Consider the following 18,634-nt stretch of genomic DNA (forward strand, 5'->3'; position numbering starts at 1 on the left):
GGTTGCACGTGGTTGGGTAAGTGCTCTACTGTTGAGACAAGTTCCTACCAACTCAGAATCAGTAATTTTATCAAAGGAATACAGTATTTCTTGGGCATGAGCAATTTATTCCTCTCCATAGGATCACATAATAGAGATGATTAGTTTGCCCACTGTCGCTGCTGTGAGGAAACACTGAGCAAACACAGTGTAGGGAAGGGAGAGGCTCATTTACACCTGCAGATTGTAGTCTGTCCTTGAGGGAAGACGGGGCTGGAACCTGGAGGAAGGAACTGGGGGTGGGGGGTCTGTTTACTGACTTGCTGTCCTGCTTGCTCAAAAGCTTGTGCTTAGATAGCTTCCCTATACAGCCCCACACCAGCTGCCTAGGGATTGGTGCTCCTCACAGTGGGCTATCTTCTTGTTTTAAGCATGGTCCCCAACAGGCGTGTTTACAGACCAGTCTGTACCCAGCAGTTCCTCCGTGTTAGCTTTCCCTTCAGGTGTCTCTGTATGAAGTGAGCAATTGCAGAGGTTTTGCCAGGTTGTCTCCTGCCAGTTTAAAATGGGAAGTTTGTCTCTGTTTAAATAGTATCATTATTCCAAGTTGGTGAAGAAAACACCAACGTTCACGGAGGGCAGGACATACGAATGACCTGTGAAAATTTATAAATGTGCTTTTTCAGTCGGATTTTTTTTCTGTGATGCAATTGTTCTCCGCAGGACCTGGGCCTTCTGCAGCTGCGGGAAGGTGCGTCGGGAAGCAGCATGCGGTCCCCGCTCTGCTGCCTTACCATCCTGGCTTTCCATACCTACATCTCCCTTATTCTCGGTAAGAGCTAGTAGGCTCCAGCTGTTTACCCTTGGCTTTTTTGAGTTGGAAGATAGATTTGTCATAGTCATCTTTGGCATGGACACTTGACTGGTTGTTCTCACTGAACATTTTTAAAAGTTACTTATATTTATGTATGTATTTAATTTATGTGTGTGAGTGTTTTGTCTGCATGTATGCCTGTGCACCGTGTGCATGCTTAGTGTCCACAGTGGCCAGAAGAGGGCATTGGATCCCCTGGTACTGGAGTGAGTCTATTCTCAAATAAGATTTATGTATTAGGCTGCTAAATTTCACCACATTCATGTTAGATTTTCAATATTTTTATAATCGTTAAATCATGTGCTTCTCAGATGTAAACAAAGACAAAATAGTTCCTTCTGTGTCTGTATTCGCTGTGTATGGTGACGTTTGGGAGTTGGTTGTAAATACGTACCACGTCTTTGAGCACTGAGCCGTGTCTGTTACATTTCCAGGTACAGGAGAAGTGAACGTGGTGGAAGCAGAGAGTCTCCTGGCGCCCTTCCTTCAGCAGTTCCCCAATGTATGCTCAGTGTTCCGGTGTCTGTCAGCCGCGGTCCAGCCGCCACGGTCTGCTCAAGTGTGTTTCTCCTTTCTCCGCAGGGCTCGCTCATACTGTTCTACCACGCCCGGATCGAGCTGCTCAAAGGCAATGCTGAGAAGGTAGCTAGTCCAGCAAGGGTTGTCTGGGGCACTGCCTGTGTCCAGCACACACTCACTCAACATAAGTAAATCTGTCTATGTGGACTAGAATTAAAAAAAAGAGAGAGATAGGTAATATAATTCTGAAAAGCCAGGCTTTTACTTTGCACACATAATGTTGCCATATTTAGTAACTTACCTCAATTTATGTTTATACATAAAGTATGTGAGATAGTTTATTGTAGAATGTATAAAATATTTTTTAAAGAATGTATAAAATAACACATGGGCAATCTAAGAGGTCTCAGAAAGCTTTGAGGAGTATCTGTTTCTGCATAGGCTTTGGAACCTATCTTTTGCCTACCATGCAACTGCACTGGTTCCTCCTCAGAGGCACTAGTTGGTTAATTCCCTTGATGTACAAGAGAAGAAGGTGTGTGTATCCATGTATCCTTCTACACAAATGAGAGCAAACATTGTTTCTATTCATATTAAACCCCAGATCTTCCTCCAGGTCAGTGTATTTAAGTCTTCTGTTTATTTTGATGGCTCTATTTCCTTTCATGAGATGGATATTTATACTTACTAAAGTGGCTACTTATAAAAAGCCGAACGTCATGTAGCGCCCGGACCACTACAAGATGGTATGCGAGCCAGGACTTAAGCTGGAGACAGAGAGAGAGAGACACACAGACACGGGCCATCCTTGATACAAGAATGCCAAGTTTATTGTGCTCAGGGGCAGCCTGCAGACTCCTCAGGCCCAGAGCAGCTGCTAGTGACTGACCGCTAAGCCCCTGTCATGTGTGCATTTCTGTGGATAGGATTCTGGGTCACGTGATGCTTGTATTCTTGCCATCCAGGCAAATCGCCTCTCTTACTGAAGAGTCTTAAACCTCTGTAAAGAAATGAGGAACAGACAGATACCTCAGTGGTTAAGAGCACTTGCTCTTCTCACAGGTTCAGTCCCCAGCACCCACATCAGGTGGCTCACAGCTGCCTATAACTCTAGTTCCAAGGGATCTGACACCCTCTTCTGGCTTCTGTGGACACCAGGCATGCATGTGGTGCAATACGTGTGTGGTGCGGGCACTCACAAATACACATAAAAATTATAAATCTTTAAACATGAGAATCTATATTTTTAGTACTCTTTGTCAACTCTGGAAGTCTCTGCCCTTTAATTTTTTTACCCAGATGATAAGCATAAAAAAGAATTGAATTTCTGACTTAATTTCATTCTTACTATTGTTATTTGTTGTGCTTGTCAAATCTGGGGTCTTGTGTATGCTGGCCAAGTGCTTTGCCACTAAGCTATGCCTAGCCCAAAGTTTCAAATTCGATTAACCAGTTTGTGAATTTGTTATATATTTATTGATGGTTTATTCTTTTCTCCGATTTGCCTGGTTACATCTTTACCAATTTTTCTGATAAAACCTTCTGCTGATTTGTGGGCAGCAATACCTTCTCTTTGCTACCCAGTGTTTGGAATTTTTTTTAAAGTGTGTTTTGATCAGTGAGGTTCTTACACTGTTGTGGTCTGTGTTTTATGAAAGAATTTTGGCATTTCTCTCTCACTGGAAAGGGCTTTTCTATCCCTATGTTATAAAGCACAAGGTCCCCTCACAAAGTGAAGTTACACGGCAGAATCTAACTGTATCATCGCATGTAAGGAAGAGGACGTAATGTCATATTGCGTGGCTTACTGAGTGATGCTTTTTGCTCTCTCTGTACACAGTGTTTTATGTATTTTGCCATTAGGTTATTATCTCCTTGTCTAATGTCTGAATGATCAGCTTTATGCAATTGACTCATAGGCTCAAGAGACGTTTCGAAAATGCATTTCAGTTCAAGAAGAGTGGAGACAGTTTCACCATCTCTGTTACTGGGAATTAATGTGGATTTACATATACCAGCAGAATTGGATGCAGGCGTATTATTATTCAGACCTACTCTGCAAAGAGAGTAAATGGTCCAAGGTAAAGTCCTACTGCGGTCCGCCTTTTCTGCTGCTCCTTGGCTATGGTGTTTGTCGTTTAAGATAGATTTTTCAAGACACTGGTGTGGATACTTAGCTCAGTTTAGAGACCTGCAGGAAGAGGGGGTGGCGGTGATTAGCTAGTACAGAATCGAGGTGCTATCCTCAGCACTCCAGGCGTAAAACGTCCCCCAAAGTGCTGTCCAGCAGAGGCGTTTTACTGCCAGGATAAACGGCATCTGGGTTTACAATCTCCCATATCAGTATTGTGATCTTGGAGATCTTTGTAGACTTCCAGTGCCCTGACCAAGTTTTTGGTGATAATTAGTTAGCTATGAGCCATTTTTGAGAAGTTGAGAGGAAGAGATGATGATTTTTGTTTGTTCTGCCCACTTTCCTACCCATGATGGCCCATTCCTGTCATAGGAAAATGACCACTGAAAACTTACTGTCATTTTTAATAGTTAGTGATATTTTTTAATCAGTTTTGAAAACCGTGCAGATGTATTTGAGCACCTGTTTTTCCCCCTACTTTTTTTGAGACAGAATTTCCCTTTGTAGCCAAGGCTAGCCTGGAGCTCACTGTGAATCCCAGGTTGACCTTAAACTTGTGGCAACCTCCTGCCTAAGCTTCCCAAGTGCTGGGATGATAGACATGCCTGCTTCATCAGAGCGCTTCAGCACTTCAGTCTGAGCAGAGAGCTAAAGCCTGTGTCTGTTTCATTTTTTAAATTAAATATTTTGTTTATACAGCGTACTTTTATCACGTTCCCTTCCCTAACTCCTCCCAGATCCTCCCTACCTACCCAACTTACGTTCTCTCCCTTTCTTAAAAAAAAAAAAAACCTTAAATTACAAAAATGAAAATCAAACCACCCACAAAGAATAAATAAACCAAAAGTCTCAGAACAAACCAAACATCAATCAATCAATCACACACACACACACACACACACACACACACACACACACACAATAAAACTAACTAAACAAAAACCAAAAACATGGAGCTCGTTTTATGTTGGCCAGCTCCTCCTCGCATGGAGCTGCGTCCTGCTCTGGGAGTTTAGTCAGTGTACCCAGTGACACTCCATTGTGGAAGCTGGGCTCCCCTTTCCCAGTAGCATCAACTGCAAATAGCTTCTGGTTAGACATGGGAGCCTCATATCTACTCACCCCTCTTAGTGCTGGGACTCTGTTGAAACAGACGGCTCACCTGACACTTTTAAATGTGACGTGTGGGAGGGTTCTAGGTCACTTCTGTGTGCAAGCTAAAATCTCATGTTCTCCAGTGAGCCCTTGTCTTTGTTTCCTCAAGGCAACATATGTGTTCTTGAAAGCTGCCATTCTGAGCATGCTTCCGGAGGAGGAGGTGGCAGTGACCAATGAGAACGTGGTGGCTCTGTTCAGGTGAGCACAACGCTGTTTCTGTCACAGGGACCCTGGGGGGTTAGACACATCTGACTTCTTCCCTCACTCTCTACTCCCCTAGCTTCTAATTTGTCTACTCACCGATGTGGCCGCACTTAGAAGAATACACTTAGCTGAGAGCCAGCCTGTCATTCTTTAGCATGATTTTCAGATGTGTTTGCACGTCTGGGAATCATGGAAACATGCCTTGTACTTGTTTTCTAGAGCTAGAGTTTAGTTGTCAGGAGTTTGCTCCTGCTCTTTCACACCAAGGTTTTCTTCCTCCTCGCTTGATTCTTTCAGTGATGTAACCGGATATTTTCTTGAATCCTTTCCCTTGTTTATGCACTCATAAAATTATGCATAACAAAGAGACCCTGCAAACATAGTCTCTTCCAGGAGCATGTAGTCTCTGTCTATCCTAGTTTCATTCTCATGTGCTTGGATTTGGGGGCGGGCAGTGTGTCTGTGTGCATCATGTATAGGAGTGTGTGTGCATACCCAGACATGTGCAGAGGACAGAGGATGCTGTTAGGAGTTCACTCCACTCCCTTATTCTCTCCAGGGTCTCACTGAATCTGGAGCCAGGCTCTTGGTCAGCAAATCCTGGGGCCCCTTGTGTCTGCTGTCTCCAGGGAACCAACCTGGGTTCCGAGGATTTGAACTCAGTTCTTCATGCTTGCACTGCCAGTATTCTTACTGAATCATCTCCCAGTCCACATTTCTTAGACTTTTGAAAATAGTAAATCCTAAAATGATTATTTACAAAATTACCTATGTTTGGTTAGCTATCTAATATGCATAAGTGGATGGTTGTCTTCTGGGATACATTATGTTATAGATCTGTGCAATATCTGCAGAGAGAAACAGGAAATGTACCAATTTACATGGTTCCTGTAATTGGAGGTTTCTTTTCTGCCCGCCAGTTTTCGAATAACCACTCTGAGGCTTAATATTACTTATAAATGCTTGGCCAATGACCCAGACTTATTACTAGCTAGCTCTTACATTTAAATTAGCCCATTTCTATTAATATATTGCCACATGCATTACCTCATTATTTACATAGCTTGCTTCCTTGTCAGCTGACTGGCATCTCTCTCTCCTCCACTCTTCTTTTCCCTGTATAGTTTGGCTTTCCCACCTTGCTATGTTCTTCCTGGCTATAGGCCAAATCAGCTCTATTTACCAACCAATGGGGGCAAAACATATTCACAGCATACAGAAAGCCCATCCTACAGCATTTCCCCCTTCTGTCTAATTGAAAAGGAAGGTTTTAACTTTAACATAGTAAAATTGTATACAACAAAAACAAGTATTAAGAATCACAGTTACAATATTTAGTCTGTTTGCATTGGCAAAATTAAAGAAAATACTCTATTATCTATTCTATCTTTGTAAGTCTAAAGTTTCATATCTAATTTATCTTTTATCATAACTAAGGAAAACAGTTATAACTGTCTAGTCTTCAACTCCATCAAAGACCCCGGAAGGATATAATATTACCTGAGTAAACAGGAAATGCATTGCAAGTAACTTCCAAAACTCTAGAAATAACAGAGATATCTGACTGCCTGGACAGTCACCCAAATGTTTTTGCTGCATTGGGGCATCCATTTTCAGCCTACAGGCCCATAGCATTTGGCAGGCTTTTCAATGAAGCAGGAAGTTTGAAAGGCTGCCCTGTCTATATTGGCAGCTCGTCAGTCACTTTCCTCTGTGTCCTGCAGAATGCCTGGCAGTTTCTTCTGTGAAGCAGGAACTCTGAAGTGGTGGTCATTTTCCTGTGGGTCCTGCATGTCCAGTTTATACAACATATTATCAAGCAGTCCAGGAAAGAGTAACTTCTTGCCCAAATGGCTAGTATTGCCACATTGAAAGAAAACTCCATAAAGAACATTTTTGAGGCCCTAAAATAATTGGTGGTGCCAGGATCAGATGTGTCTAACTGTCGATAAAAGTCTAAGTTTTTAAGACATATGAATGCCATATTCCATAGGTCTTTGAAGTGTTTGAAGATTACCTATCTGAACTATTTCTCTGTATTACCTTGAAAATCTAACATAACTATAAATTTGATAGATATGGGCCACTATTAGCCTATATTTCTTTATTAGCCAGAATAGCTTTTAAGGACTAAAACTTCATATTGCATAATTAAACAAGTTTTATAGGTATGAGTTGTATAGGTAATACCTTAAGCAAAAATAGAAAACATATATGCAGCATAAGGACAGTAACCTTATATTTGTATCAATATATAAAAATACCTTAAACAGAAGTAGAAACAGATATACTGTATAACAAAAATAACCTTAAATTTGCAATAATATACAAAAATAATTTAAACAAGAATAGAAACATACATACTCTGTAACAAAATTAGCTTTAAATTTATTTTATTATACCTTCCTATAGTCCCTTAAATATAACAAATGTACATAACCCACCAAATAACCAAAGACCATCCATACACCCAACTCTGGGGAATGTGGACATCAGTGTCTCTAAACTGCTTCCTGCTGTCTGTGAACAAAGTATCATTAGGGTTCCTGAGAAAATTTGAGATAATGGCTAAGTCCTGGGAGGACCAGTCATAATCTTTGTTGATAGATTTCACCTGACAAGGTCAGGCGGTCTTGATCACAGCTGGTCCATCTTAATCTGTAATGTATCCATAGCCTCTCGTTTCCTGTGGAAACAAAACAACTTCTCCAAAGCAATGCATCTTTTAAGTTCCATTTTACAAATATATTTTTTACTTTTGTTTTAAAACCAAGGCGTTTATAAAATATTTATGTTGGTTTTTTTATTAGTCACTCTTTCAATCACATGTCTCTCAACAGCTATCTCTTGTCCATCAGCTATCAAAAAATTCAAAATCAACACAATAACACATAGGCTCCAGACTCCCTGTGTATTTCCCATATTTATATGACTTTTTCTTTTATATTATTTTTACTGTCTCTTTAAAGACTTTTGTTTTTTAAAACAATTGTATTTATTTCTACAACTACTTATATCCATTTTCTTTCTTAAGCCTACACACATTGTAAAACACACTGAAACCTGTTTAAAGGTTTTTCCATCTGGACTGCTTTTATTGTGGATCTTTTAGACTTTTTCGTCTCTATAAGCAAATGCTAAATCCACCACGCAACTGTTGCTGAGCTTTCAGGAATCTGCCACACTGTGCTCAAGCCTGCATGTTGTGGCATCTCTGTACTGTCGCCCTCGTGAGAGACATAACTAGGAAGCTGTTTTTAGCTCCATTACTGTGTATTTAGAAGCCCCTTTTAAAGCTTTTTCAGGCCTTATGGAAATTTGAGAGCTTCACGTTGGTACACCATTATGTAATCAGAGGTTTCTCTCCTGCCCTCCAGTTCCCAAATAACCACTCTGAGGCTTAATATTACTTATAAGTGCTTGGCTGATGGCTCAGTCTTATTGCTCACTAGCTCTTACATTTAAATTAATCCATTTCTATTAGTTTATATATTGCCACGTGGCCATGGTGTTACCTCATTGTTCAACCTGTCTTGCTTCCTCAGCAGCTGGCGTGTCTCTCTCTCTCCACCCTTTTTCCTGTACTCAGTCTGACTTTCCCACCAGCTATATTATCCCTGGCTTTAGGCCAAATCAGCTTTACTTATCAACCAATGATAGCAAGACAAATACAGCACACAGAAAGACCATCCCACAGCCTCTTCCCTTCTCTTTTTGCATATTTATGGAAATAGACAATTTTATGCCTAGATTAGCCTGGACTGTGTTTGACACCTGTAGGGCACCAGCTAAGTTGACTGGAAGGAAATATGTGAGTTACTGGCTCTCCCAGAATTGTGTATCCCGTATTACCTGAATGTGTGTCCTCATGGAGATTGCTGGTCCCAACCTTAGGACTGCCGGTTCGTGGGAAACGCCCGGTAATGTGCGTTTGGAACAGGTTCCCGGCTGCTACTGGCCTATGATGTGTGTGTGTGTGTGTGTGTAAAGCCCAGTTGTGAATGATGTGTGCTCATTGCCCTCTGCATGGTCTCTCCACAGACAGGTAGACGGCTTGAAGCAGAGGATCGCCGGGAAATCTCTCCCAACCGAGAAGTTCGCTGTGAGGAAGGCACGCCGGTACTCACCCTCTTCAGGAGCCCCGGGGAAGCTCGTCTTACCTGCCCTGGTATCTGCTTCTATTCACTGTCTCCATGCTAGAGATAAAGTCACTATTGAGAGCATCAAGGAATGTACTTAGCTTTGGATGGGAAGCTTATAGAACTATTGTGTATTTTTCTATTCATATATAAAGTAATTTTAAAACATTGAAAATTTTACCTGTTGCCTTTTGATCAGTTCATATGTTCTAGACATTGTGATAAAGGCAATCCAAAAAAGTCACGTCATTTGACTTTCATCATAAAGGTAAGAATATGGTCTCAGTTCCATGTTTCAGATGAGGACGTTCAGGCCTAAAGGGAGAACACGGCTTCACTGAAGTGAAACTGAATTACAAAACAAACCACAAATTCAGTTTTGTATTTTCTAATAGATATGTAAAAGGGTAAAAGAAAGCCTTTAGAGAATAATTTTCCAAGAATATAGTTTGTTTGATCTGGAGTTTGTTTATTCTGGGCGGGATGACTCATACCTGTAATCTTAGCACTTGGGCGGCCGAGGCCAGAGAGTTGCTGCAGATTTGAGGCCAGTTTGAGCTGCACAGGGAATGCCCGACCACCCTGGACTACATGTGAAGCAAAGCTTTGCCATTGTGATATGGGATTGTAAACAAGGAAGACTCATGGCTGTGGTGTGTGCCACGCCCTTTTGCGGTACAGCCTTTCGTAGGCTTGGCTCTCCCACCAGAGAGGAACCCCTTCGGGCTAGCGGGCTAGCATGTTCTACTGCAGGGGGGCCCTCCTCTGGGGCTGGTTCTGTGAGACCTCTGTACCTTGGATTATTTAATCATTCTCCTTTGAGAGTTATGTGCCGTTTTCCAGTTTTTTACTGTCATAGGCATCGCTGCAATGAACATCATTGACATGCACATGTCATTCTCTGGGAATGTTTTCAAAGACCTGGGATTCTTAGCTGAAGGCTAATGTTAATGTTTGGGTAGAGGAGATAACATGAACTTTCTACCCCCGTACTGTATCAATTCAAACGGCTGATACTACATCTTTGTAACTTGCATTTCTATATTAACACTTTGCAGTGTCTTCCTCTGCTCATTCATTTTTTAATTTTTTTCTCCATTGTTCGTATCATTCTTGTTTCATTGGGTGATTTTTGTTTTGTTGCTGACTCCCAGAAGTTCTTTGTGTATTTTAAAGAGGAACAAGAATGCAGCCCCTGACAGGGGTCAGACAGGCGCTAGCCTGCAGCTGGTAGCACTCAGACCGGGTGTTTCCCACAGAACCCTGTGATTAGCCCGACAGGATGAGGTAGGAATATGATGGGCCTATTGTGTCTTGAGCACAGACAATAACAAGATCACTGTGCTAAACACAGAGACCGCAAACCCCTCTCCCGGTTGGTGCCTAATGTTGCCTTGATTAGCTTTAGTCCTGTTCCACATTCATTGCTATCAAGTGGTTTGCACTGGGAGATTCTGTGTCAGAGAACTTTCCAGAAACCTTACTTGACCATTATCTCTCTTTGTCTACCTTAGTACTTAGACCCTGGTGTGTATGAGGCTCTGTCATGCTTTGAATCACTGGTGGTTGGTGGGTATACAATGACAAAGAATTCACTAGAATTGTTCATACCGAGGGATGTTGCCACAGCCTGTTTTTCATAAAAATTTCAAACCAAGCTTGCTTCTCCCTTGGATAAATACTACACTCATAAAGAAATTTAAATCATCAGTTTAAAAATGTCATTCCTGAATTGTGCCCCTAGCTTGCAGTGCCGTAAAGCAAGCCTGTGACACCATCATTTGATGCCTCATTTCCATGACGGCTCTGGCTCAGAAGATTCTCAAACAGTATCTGTTGTATTTTAAAAATTCATGCTCATTGTATACCCTTCAAAATATGAACTGCACTATCTGGACATTAGAAAAATATTTTCAAGCAAAAACACATTTGCTTTTGATCCAAAAAAAATTCTCATCTGTTAGCCCATTAAACATAATCTGCAACGAGAAGCCATTAGTTTACATTTCAGGAGCTGTCATTCAGCCATATGGCCTTTAAACAAACGTGTTTCCTGCATATTGGATCGCAATACTGGGCCGACACATGTTTTTAATGATAGAAAAGAACCTGAGCCCAGTAAAATAAATATTCCAATGATCATTTCTAGTGATATGCTTGGAAACACTTTATGTAAACAATTAGCAGACATTTTAAAATATTTCCCTTTACTTAAAAGTAACAACAAAAGTTTACATTAAACAAAATTGTTTATAGTGTCAGTTTAAAATATTATTTTACTTCTGTATCTCTGTTCTCTCCAAAGGATTGTACGCTAGTAGATACTTAGTGTGCTTGTTGAATGAATGAGTATAAGGTATATGTTTGCTTACCTCAGAGCGTGAAAGACAAAAGGCATATATATATATATATATATATATATATATATATTAATAAACCAGGGGAACTTATGTCACTGAATTCCAGATGAAGGAAAGTAGAACAAGATCGCAGCCGTCATACTGAAGTCCTTAGCAGACACCTCACGTGTGGTTTTCCATCCTTCCTCCTTAGGAAATGATGTACGTCTGGAATGGCTTTTCAATAGTAGCCAAAAGGAAGGACCTTTCTGAAAACCTCTTGGTGACTGTGGAGAAGGCTGAGGCGGCTCTGCAAGCTCAGAGTAAGTGTGCAAGGTCTTTGTCTTGGCTCTGATGCCTCTCTGGTCTCTCCCTGGGGCATATCTGCCCATGTCGTTCTGTGTGCATCTCAAGAGCAAGGCTTGAGCTTCTGCTGTCTGGGTGCTTCTCATCAAGATGCAGTGAGGATGGCACTTCCTGATGCACCAAAGAATGGGTGTCTGTCACAAGAGACCATGTAGGATGTGATTCCACTTTTATGGCATAGCCATTGTGGGCCAGTTTAAAGTTTTTGTTTTTAAGGACCTGCTTTTCTTTTTCTGCTGCTCTAACAGAATACCAGAGGCTGGGTGATATATGAAGGAAAACCAGTGTGTTTCCCACAGGTCTGGAGCCTAAGGGCTGTAGGATCCAGGTGCTACAGCTGATGAGGACCTTCTTGCTGCCTTGTCGCATGGCAGACTGAGGCACACAGCACGCATTGCCACCCTCTTGAAGTTCTTACCTCTCAACGCTGGCTCGGTGACAGTTAGGTCTCAGTATGCTGTAATGCCACTGTCCTGTGTTTTGAGTGGTTCATCATGTTATGTTCAGACACCCAATATAGTCTGTGCCCTCTTTTGGACTCCATGGATACCATACACAGACATATATGCAAGCAAAGCACTCATGCATAAAACAAAATTAAATAGCAGCCGACAGTCCTGTCCTCTGTTTCTCCTCCGGGCGAAAGAATTGGTTTATTGTCAGGGTCACCTCTCTCTTAATACACATTAGGTTTATCATGGTTTTGAGGGGACATTATCTTCCTTGCCCTCAAACTTCTGACTCTCGGTTAATTAAAGTTCCATTCTTCAGAGTGAGTGTGGGGATCTTGATTGGAAAATTGAGTGACGTTCCAAGCCTGAGGTTGTGGGGGCTTCTACCCCTGCCCATTATTAGATACCATACCAGATATGGTTCTGGTTTCCTATCTGTCAGTTGCAGTTAAAGGGCAGAGGGTAGCAGGCACTATTGGCCTTTTGTAGGGCCTGACTGTGGTACGTAAAGGTTGTCGTCCACACAAAGGGTACAGCTAGATGCGAGAGCAAGTGGTGACATGCTTAGCGGCGGCACGTGGCAGTAAGTTTTGTACTGTTTTCCTTGGGATTCCAACCAAATTCATCACGTAGCCAGAAGTCGGCAGCAGATCCACTTTGTCATTAAATTAATCTGTGTGGTGACATTAATAGCAAACAGAATCAGCTACATAAAGGAAGGTGCGACTGCCTGGCCGCTTTTCCCGTTTCGGCCAGTTCCTGTGTTTCCCTCTCTGTGCTGCAGTGAGTTTCTGTGATGCTCAGTGTGGATATTTTTGTAGTTTTCAGATGTCTGTCTTTCGTAGCCTGCCCGCATTTAGGACATCGGCAGCCTTGCTGTGCCACCTGTGGGCATGGGCATTGCTCCCGTGATTTAAACAAACAAACAAACAAAAACGTCTCAAACCCTATTTTTGTGTGTGTGTGTGTGTATGTGTGTGTATGTGTGTGTGTGTGTGTGTGTGTGTGTGTGTGTGAGGAGAGTTTGTGGGCACTGGTACTGTCCTCCCACCATGTGGGTCCTTGGGATCGAACTCAGGCCGTCAGACTTAGAGTCTTCACCCACAGGGCGTCTCAGCAGCCTTATCTCCAGTTCAGCCCTTCTTCTTGTGTACGAGTGCAGGTCAGGACGGGGAGTGATCATGTGATAATGTACTGTGGTCAGGGGAACTGGGCTTTGCTTCTGAGTTTGTGGAAGAGGTGGCATATGAAGCCCTGTCACACTGCTAACTTAAGATCTCCACAGAGTGCCGTACTGGGTTTTTAGTACTCATGGTCTGTGCCACCTCAAACATTATTCATTGAGCAAGCAGAAGTTGTCAGAACATTAGAAAACTGCTTCTCAGAATTCAATATAGAAGGCACAGAAATGAGACGGAAAGGTAGCAGCCAGTGCGGACCCGACTTTGGGCTTGGGTCTGACTCCCTGATAGAAGCGTGGATTACGAGTGGGAGGATGTAAGGTAAGGGGGTACCAAGTCCGTAGTAGGAAAGGTCAGAGGTGTTGGTATCGTGGTTTTCCGAGTGTGTGGCCCATGACATATTAGCACTTGACAGTTCAAGGTGAATCTTGTGTGTTTAACACTTAGAAGTGAAGTGAGCCCCTTCCAGTCGGGTGAGTAGCACTGTTGCTTCCCATAGGTGAGGGTTCACCAACTGAAGCACCAGCACGTGTCACCGACGGGGTCTGAGACTCGAACCCAAAGCGTGCGGCTGCAGCATGGAGACTCCCAGGATCCAGTCCTCTCCCCTTGCCGCCCCTCACACTGCTGCCACAGGCAGAAACGTGTAAATTAGCAGTCTGTCTTTGACTTCTTTGCCTGTCACTTGCAAAAGAAGAAAGCAGAAAAATCTTCACGAACAGAACACGTGGCGTGGCTACCTTTGACAGATAGCCACGACACCATGTGGCTCGCTCTGCTTGACACATCTCCAGACTGCGCTGGAGAAGACAGGGGCCTGGATAGGAAAAGGAAACCCTTGACATTTTCCCGGAGCATGGCCGTTTGTGGCGACTTTAGGTGCCTTTTCCTGTATTTCAGAACCATTTCGTGGCATAATTCTTCCCCGAAAGAACATAACCTGGGAGAATTGCTAGGTTGTAAACATAATGATCTGGAAGAGAGGTTTCTGCTTCCTGCATTTTGAACGGGTGGGAGGCCATCTGCTTCTCCATATGGAGGTGCTACCCTCTCCTGCGAGGACGCCAGCGCAGTTAGAAGCCAAAACAACAGGAGGAGACAGCCTGCTTCCTCCTCCTTTACCTCTGAGAGAATTAATGAAGCTCATTCTTTATTTAGAGATCAGATTTCCTGTTGTAGCTAAGGGCACAGAATTTACTATGACCACCTGAAAATCTGCCTGTGCAGTCTCCCTAGATGAATGACGTAGAATGTGTAAGCTCAGTGTTCTTCTGAACAAGCGTTTCCATTGTTTTATGTAGTAGGTTAGTAAGCTTATTATTAAATGGTTCCCCCTAAAGCCCAACATCACTTAGTTTTCTTCTCAATTAGGATTTCTGGCAAGTATTTTTGTGTTGGCAAGGCAGCTCAGGGTGTTCTCCTCATATAGATGAGGCACTAGCTAGCATTCATACCAGGCACCACAGAAAACAATGAACTCTTCCCCCTGTTGTTTCTTCTTGTTGTTTTAAGACTCTGCTGACTCTGTGGATGATGAGTGCTTGGTAAAATTACTGAAGGGATGCTGCCTCAAGAACTTAGAGCGACCCTTGCAAGCTGAGTTGTGTTTCAACCACATTGTGGAAAGGTAAGAGCCAGCCTGGGTTCAAGTTGTGGCTTCAGGGGTCTCGGAGGCAAAGTGATGTGCCAAGCTATGGTATGGAATATGGCTTTATGTATTTCCACTCACTGTTTAAAGATGACCCATTTCTTTCTTTTTTTCTTTTCTTTTTTTTTTTTTTTTTTTTTTTTTTGGTTTTTCGAGACAGGGTTTCTCTGTAGCTTTTGGATCCTGTCCTGGAACTAGCTTTTGTAGACCAGGCTGGCCTCGAACTCTCAGAGATCTGCCTGCCTCTGCCTCCCGAGTGCTGGGATTAAAGGCGTGCGCCACCACCGCCTGGCTGATGACCCATTTCTTGCATATACACTGATCTTTCTTTCTAGCAATGACAGTGCTGACCTGGTGAGAGTCCGAGCAAGGCTGAATGCTTGGGGGGAACTGGGAACCCCTGTTTTCTCCAAAGACTGTGACTATGTCACGCTTCACTTTGCACAGTGTGGGCCCAGCAACTGTGGTCCCTACAGAAAGAAGTGGAAGCTGCATCTAAAGTCAGATCTCCTGATTTTTGTTGTTTGTTTTTCCGAGACAGGGTTTCTCTGTAGCTTTGGAGCCTGTCCTGGAACTAGCTCTTGTAGACCAGGCTGGTCTTGAACTCACAGAACTCCCTTCTGCCTCTGCCTCTCAAGTGCTGGGATTAAAGGCGTGCACCACCACTGCCCAGTCAGATCTCCTGATTTTTAAACATTGGCTCAGTGTTTTTGAAAACACTGCACACCATGAAGATGGAGGCCACACAGTGTCCTCCCTCATGACAGTATTTGTGAGAATGTAGGACACATTTTCTAGTTCCCAAATAAGGTCGTATACTATATTTGGTGAACACTAGGAAACTATATACACAGTTCTAGTTTACTGGCAACAACAGTGACCGTGTGTGCTGCCTGCTTTGTTTCATTGCCTCTCACAGGGAGGCATTTGCTCCTGTGCTTTCCAGGGTTTGGATTGTGAAATCCCCTTCAGTGGGGTTAAGTTGTGGAAGAGTTTTCCTATACCACTTACTTTGGCTTCTACCAAAGCCACCATCGTGTTAATATCATGTTTAGCGGTGTTTGGACCTCTTGAGCAGTGTAAAACTGAATTGCAAATTTCTGTGAGGACTGGCCTATGTGTTGTTAATTTCCAAAGAGATGTGTTTTGTTTTTTCTTCATGTCAAAATTGCTGGCAAAAGGAGGCCATCGACTCTGTCTTGTCCTTTGCCAGTGAGTGGGTTTCTTCTAATCTGCTTTCTCCAAAGGACAGATTCAACATTCCAAGCTTAAGGTGTGCCGCTCCAGCCATTGCTTTCTATGGTCTAGGGCCTCATCTCCTGCCTGGCCATTGAGACTCAAAGTCTCAGGTCTCTCTGCAGACCCCAGGGCAGGTTCAGCACAACTAGTCTTCCTGGCTTGCTCTTACTTCTCCTTGGCATCTGAGAGTAGTTTGGGCTATAGCCTGGCAAGCTGAGCTATAGATTATTGTCATTATGTTTAATTTATTTTAAACTTTACTTAAAAAGTTACAAATAAAAATAAATATTACACACTAAAGTTAGCCTGGCACAAACACTATACAAATCAGTGAACAGAGTAGCCATCCAGAATGGTAGCTGTGGGGTTTTGCACTGGATTTTATGCTTTAATTGTCAATATATTTTTATGTACTTATCCACCACCAAAAATGAAAAATCCATTGCAGTTAGAACTAGAGAAACAATTTGCTCTAGATTTAAAAGACTGTTTGTTACTTAATCTTTTTCCTGAATTTCTAGTTTTCAAAATGATGCTGAAACGGAACTGCCAGCCATGTAGTCATTGATGTTTTGAAGAATTCTAAGCCTTACGTATGAAGGAAATTGATGCCTGGTTAAACACAAAACTAAGGAGACTTCCTTATTACTAACTTTAGAGCCACATGCTCGCAAAGCTGATCTCGTCTTCTCGAGGGTCATCTCGAAGGTCTGTGTGTATTGATCTGTCTGAGAGCCGGTACTGCACCAATGCTGGCTGTACGTTAAGGAACTAACGATTTAGTATGGAAGCATACTTCATTCCCTAGGGTGTTCAGTACCATAGCTGTGACCGCAGCCTTCCTCTGTCATAGTCTCAGTATTGTCTGGGAATTCAAGAAGAATGATACGTGTTCCGAATGGTACTTTTTGTGTTCTGTTAAGACTTAATTGATTCTCATTTGCTTCGTTAGTGAGAAACTACTGAAGTACGACCACTATCTGGTGCCATTCACTCTGTTTGAGCTGGCGTGTTTGTATAAAAGCCAAGGGGACATTGACAAGGCCATCAAGACCCTAGAAACTGCAAGGTGGGTATTGACGGTAACTTGTCCTGGTGACGTGGAGGGGGAGGCACCAGTGCCAGTGCAGCCGCAGTGAGTGCCATTGTGCTCCATAAAGCTAGTGAGCTAATGCAAGTTAGCATGAGTATTTTTGCTAATGTGGTTTGTTTGTTTTGAGCATGGGCTTTCGCTGTAGTTGTGCTGTTTGGAGCCACTCGGTCCATGACTCTGGCTACCTAGAGATGTTATGTGTGCACCCAGCTGGCCAGCTTCAGCTTCTGCTCTTCTACTGCAAATGGCCAGGCAGTAGGTATGAGTACTGATTTTAGAGTGTAAGGTGCCCATTGACTGCACTTAATATATTGTAAGTACTCGCAGTGTAGAAGATAAGTGGTGCACAGGATGTGGCTGCAGTTTGCTGAGCAGGTGGATGGACAGTGATGCTTTTTCCCAACTGGCAAACACTCAGAGCAATGAGTTTTTGCACAGAGATATACCTCTCAGGGCTATCGTACTTGGAGGTGGCTGCCAGATATCCACATGGAGAGGGTGAGCTGGCAGTGAGATGTGCAGGTGTGTTCAGTGCTAAAGTCAGGACCACATGGATACAAACCAAAGTCCCCAGCCCAGAGAGCATGCTGGTCAAAGCTGTCATTCCTGAGGTCGTTAGACCGCAGGGCAGGCGATAGAGGTCTTGACCAGTGCCTGGAACAAGGGCCGGGATAAGACTAAGAGGGTGGTAAATTGTTGTTCATTTTCTACATGCCAAGGTTTACTCAAGGATGTGCAAAACAGTTAAGTGCAACACATGGCACAGAGTCAAGACCTGAGTTCTATTCTCAGAACCTCCCTAAAGAACCAACCAGGGGAAAGAACCAAATCCATAGAGTTGTCCTCTGACCTCCTCACAGGTTCTGCGGCATGCCTTCCTCGCCAGTACAGCATGTCCATATCCAATAATAATGATGAAATCTCGGAATTCCTAGAGCTAGTTAGCAGCTAAGAAGCATTCAAATATGAAAGCCAAAAACGTGAAACTATTGAGCATGGTTGCTAATGAGGGCAGCTGCCAAGACGTGGAGCAACATAACAGAGAGCGGTCACGTGTGACCTTGATAGGGAGACAGGAGAGGAGTGGAGTCAGCAGCTCTGCTATTGTAAGGTCAGGGATGTTTGCCATGAATAGAGTACAGCAGGAGGAAGAAGCCTTTAGGGGCAGGGTGCCCCCAAGTTTCTCCTAAAAGAGAAACGAACAGTGTAGGAAGAAGCCACTTTTAAAGGTAACTTGTTGGCCATGAGGACAGCTAATGCTTCAGCTGTGGTGTCTGTGCGTCCCTGGAGGAAGCTATGGTTACTCTGT

At 43.1% G+C, this 18,634-nt stretch overlaps 1 protein-coding gene across 4 annotated transcripts in view; it reads left to right on the plus strand.

The window, feature by feature from the left end:
- Ttc39b (tetratricopeptide repeat domain 39B) overlaps window positions 1-18,634 on the plus strand; it is a 112,501-nt gene that overhangs the window by 84,408 nt on the left and 9,459 nt on the right. For 3 of the 4 annotated variants that reach the window (XM_050157451.1, XM_050157453.1, XM_050157452.1), the window contains 9 exons: window positions 703-811; window positions 1,288-1,355; window positions 1,436-1,495; window positions 3,292-3,453; window positions 4,771-4,862; window positions 8,910-9,036; window positions 11,561-11,669; window positions 14,858-14,972; window positions 17,185-17,301. In XM_050157451.1, the coding sequence (XP_050013408.1) occupies window positions 703-811; window positions 1,288-1,355; window positions 1,436-1,495; window positions 3,292-3,453; window positions 4,771-4,862; window positions 8,910-9,036; window positions 11,561-11,669; window positions 14,858-14,972; window positions 17,185-17,301 (959 nt within the window). The other variant, XM_050157454.1, reaches the window with a different exon arrangement.

The sequence above is a fragment of the Alexandromys fortis genome, unplaced genomic scaffold (genome assembly GCF_014885135.2).
Source record: "Alexandromys fortis isolate MF-2015 unplaced genomic scaffold, M_Fortis_MF-2015_v1.1 scaffold_64, whole genome shotgun sequence".
Taxonomy (NCBI): domain Eukaryota; kingdom Metazoa; phylum Chordata; class Mammalia; order Rodentia; family Cricetidae; genus Alexandromys; species Alexandromys fortis.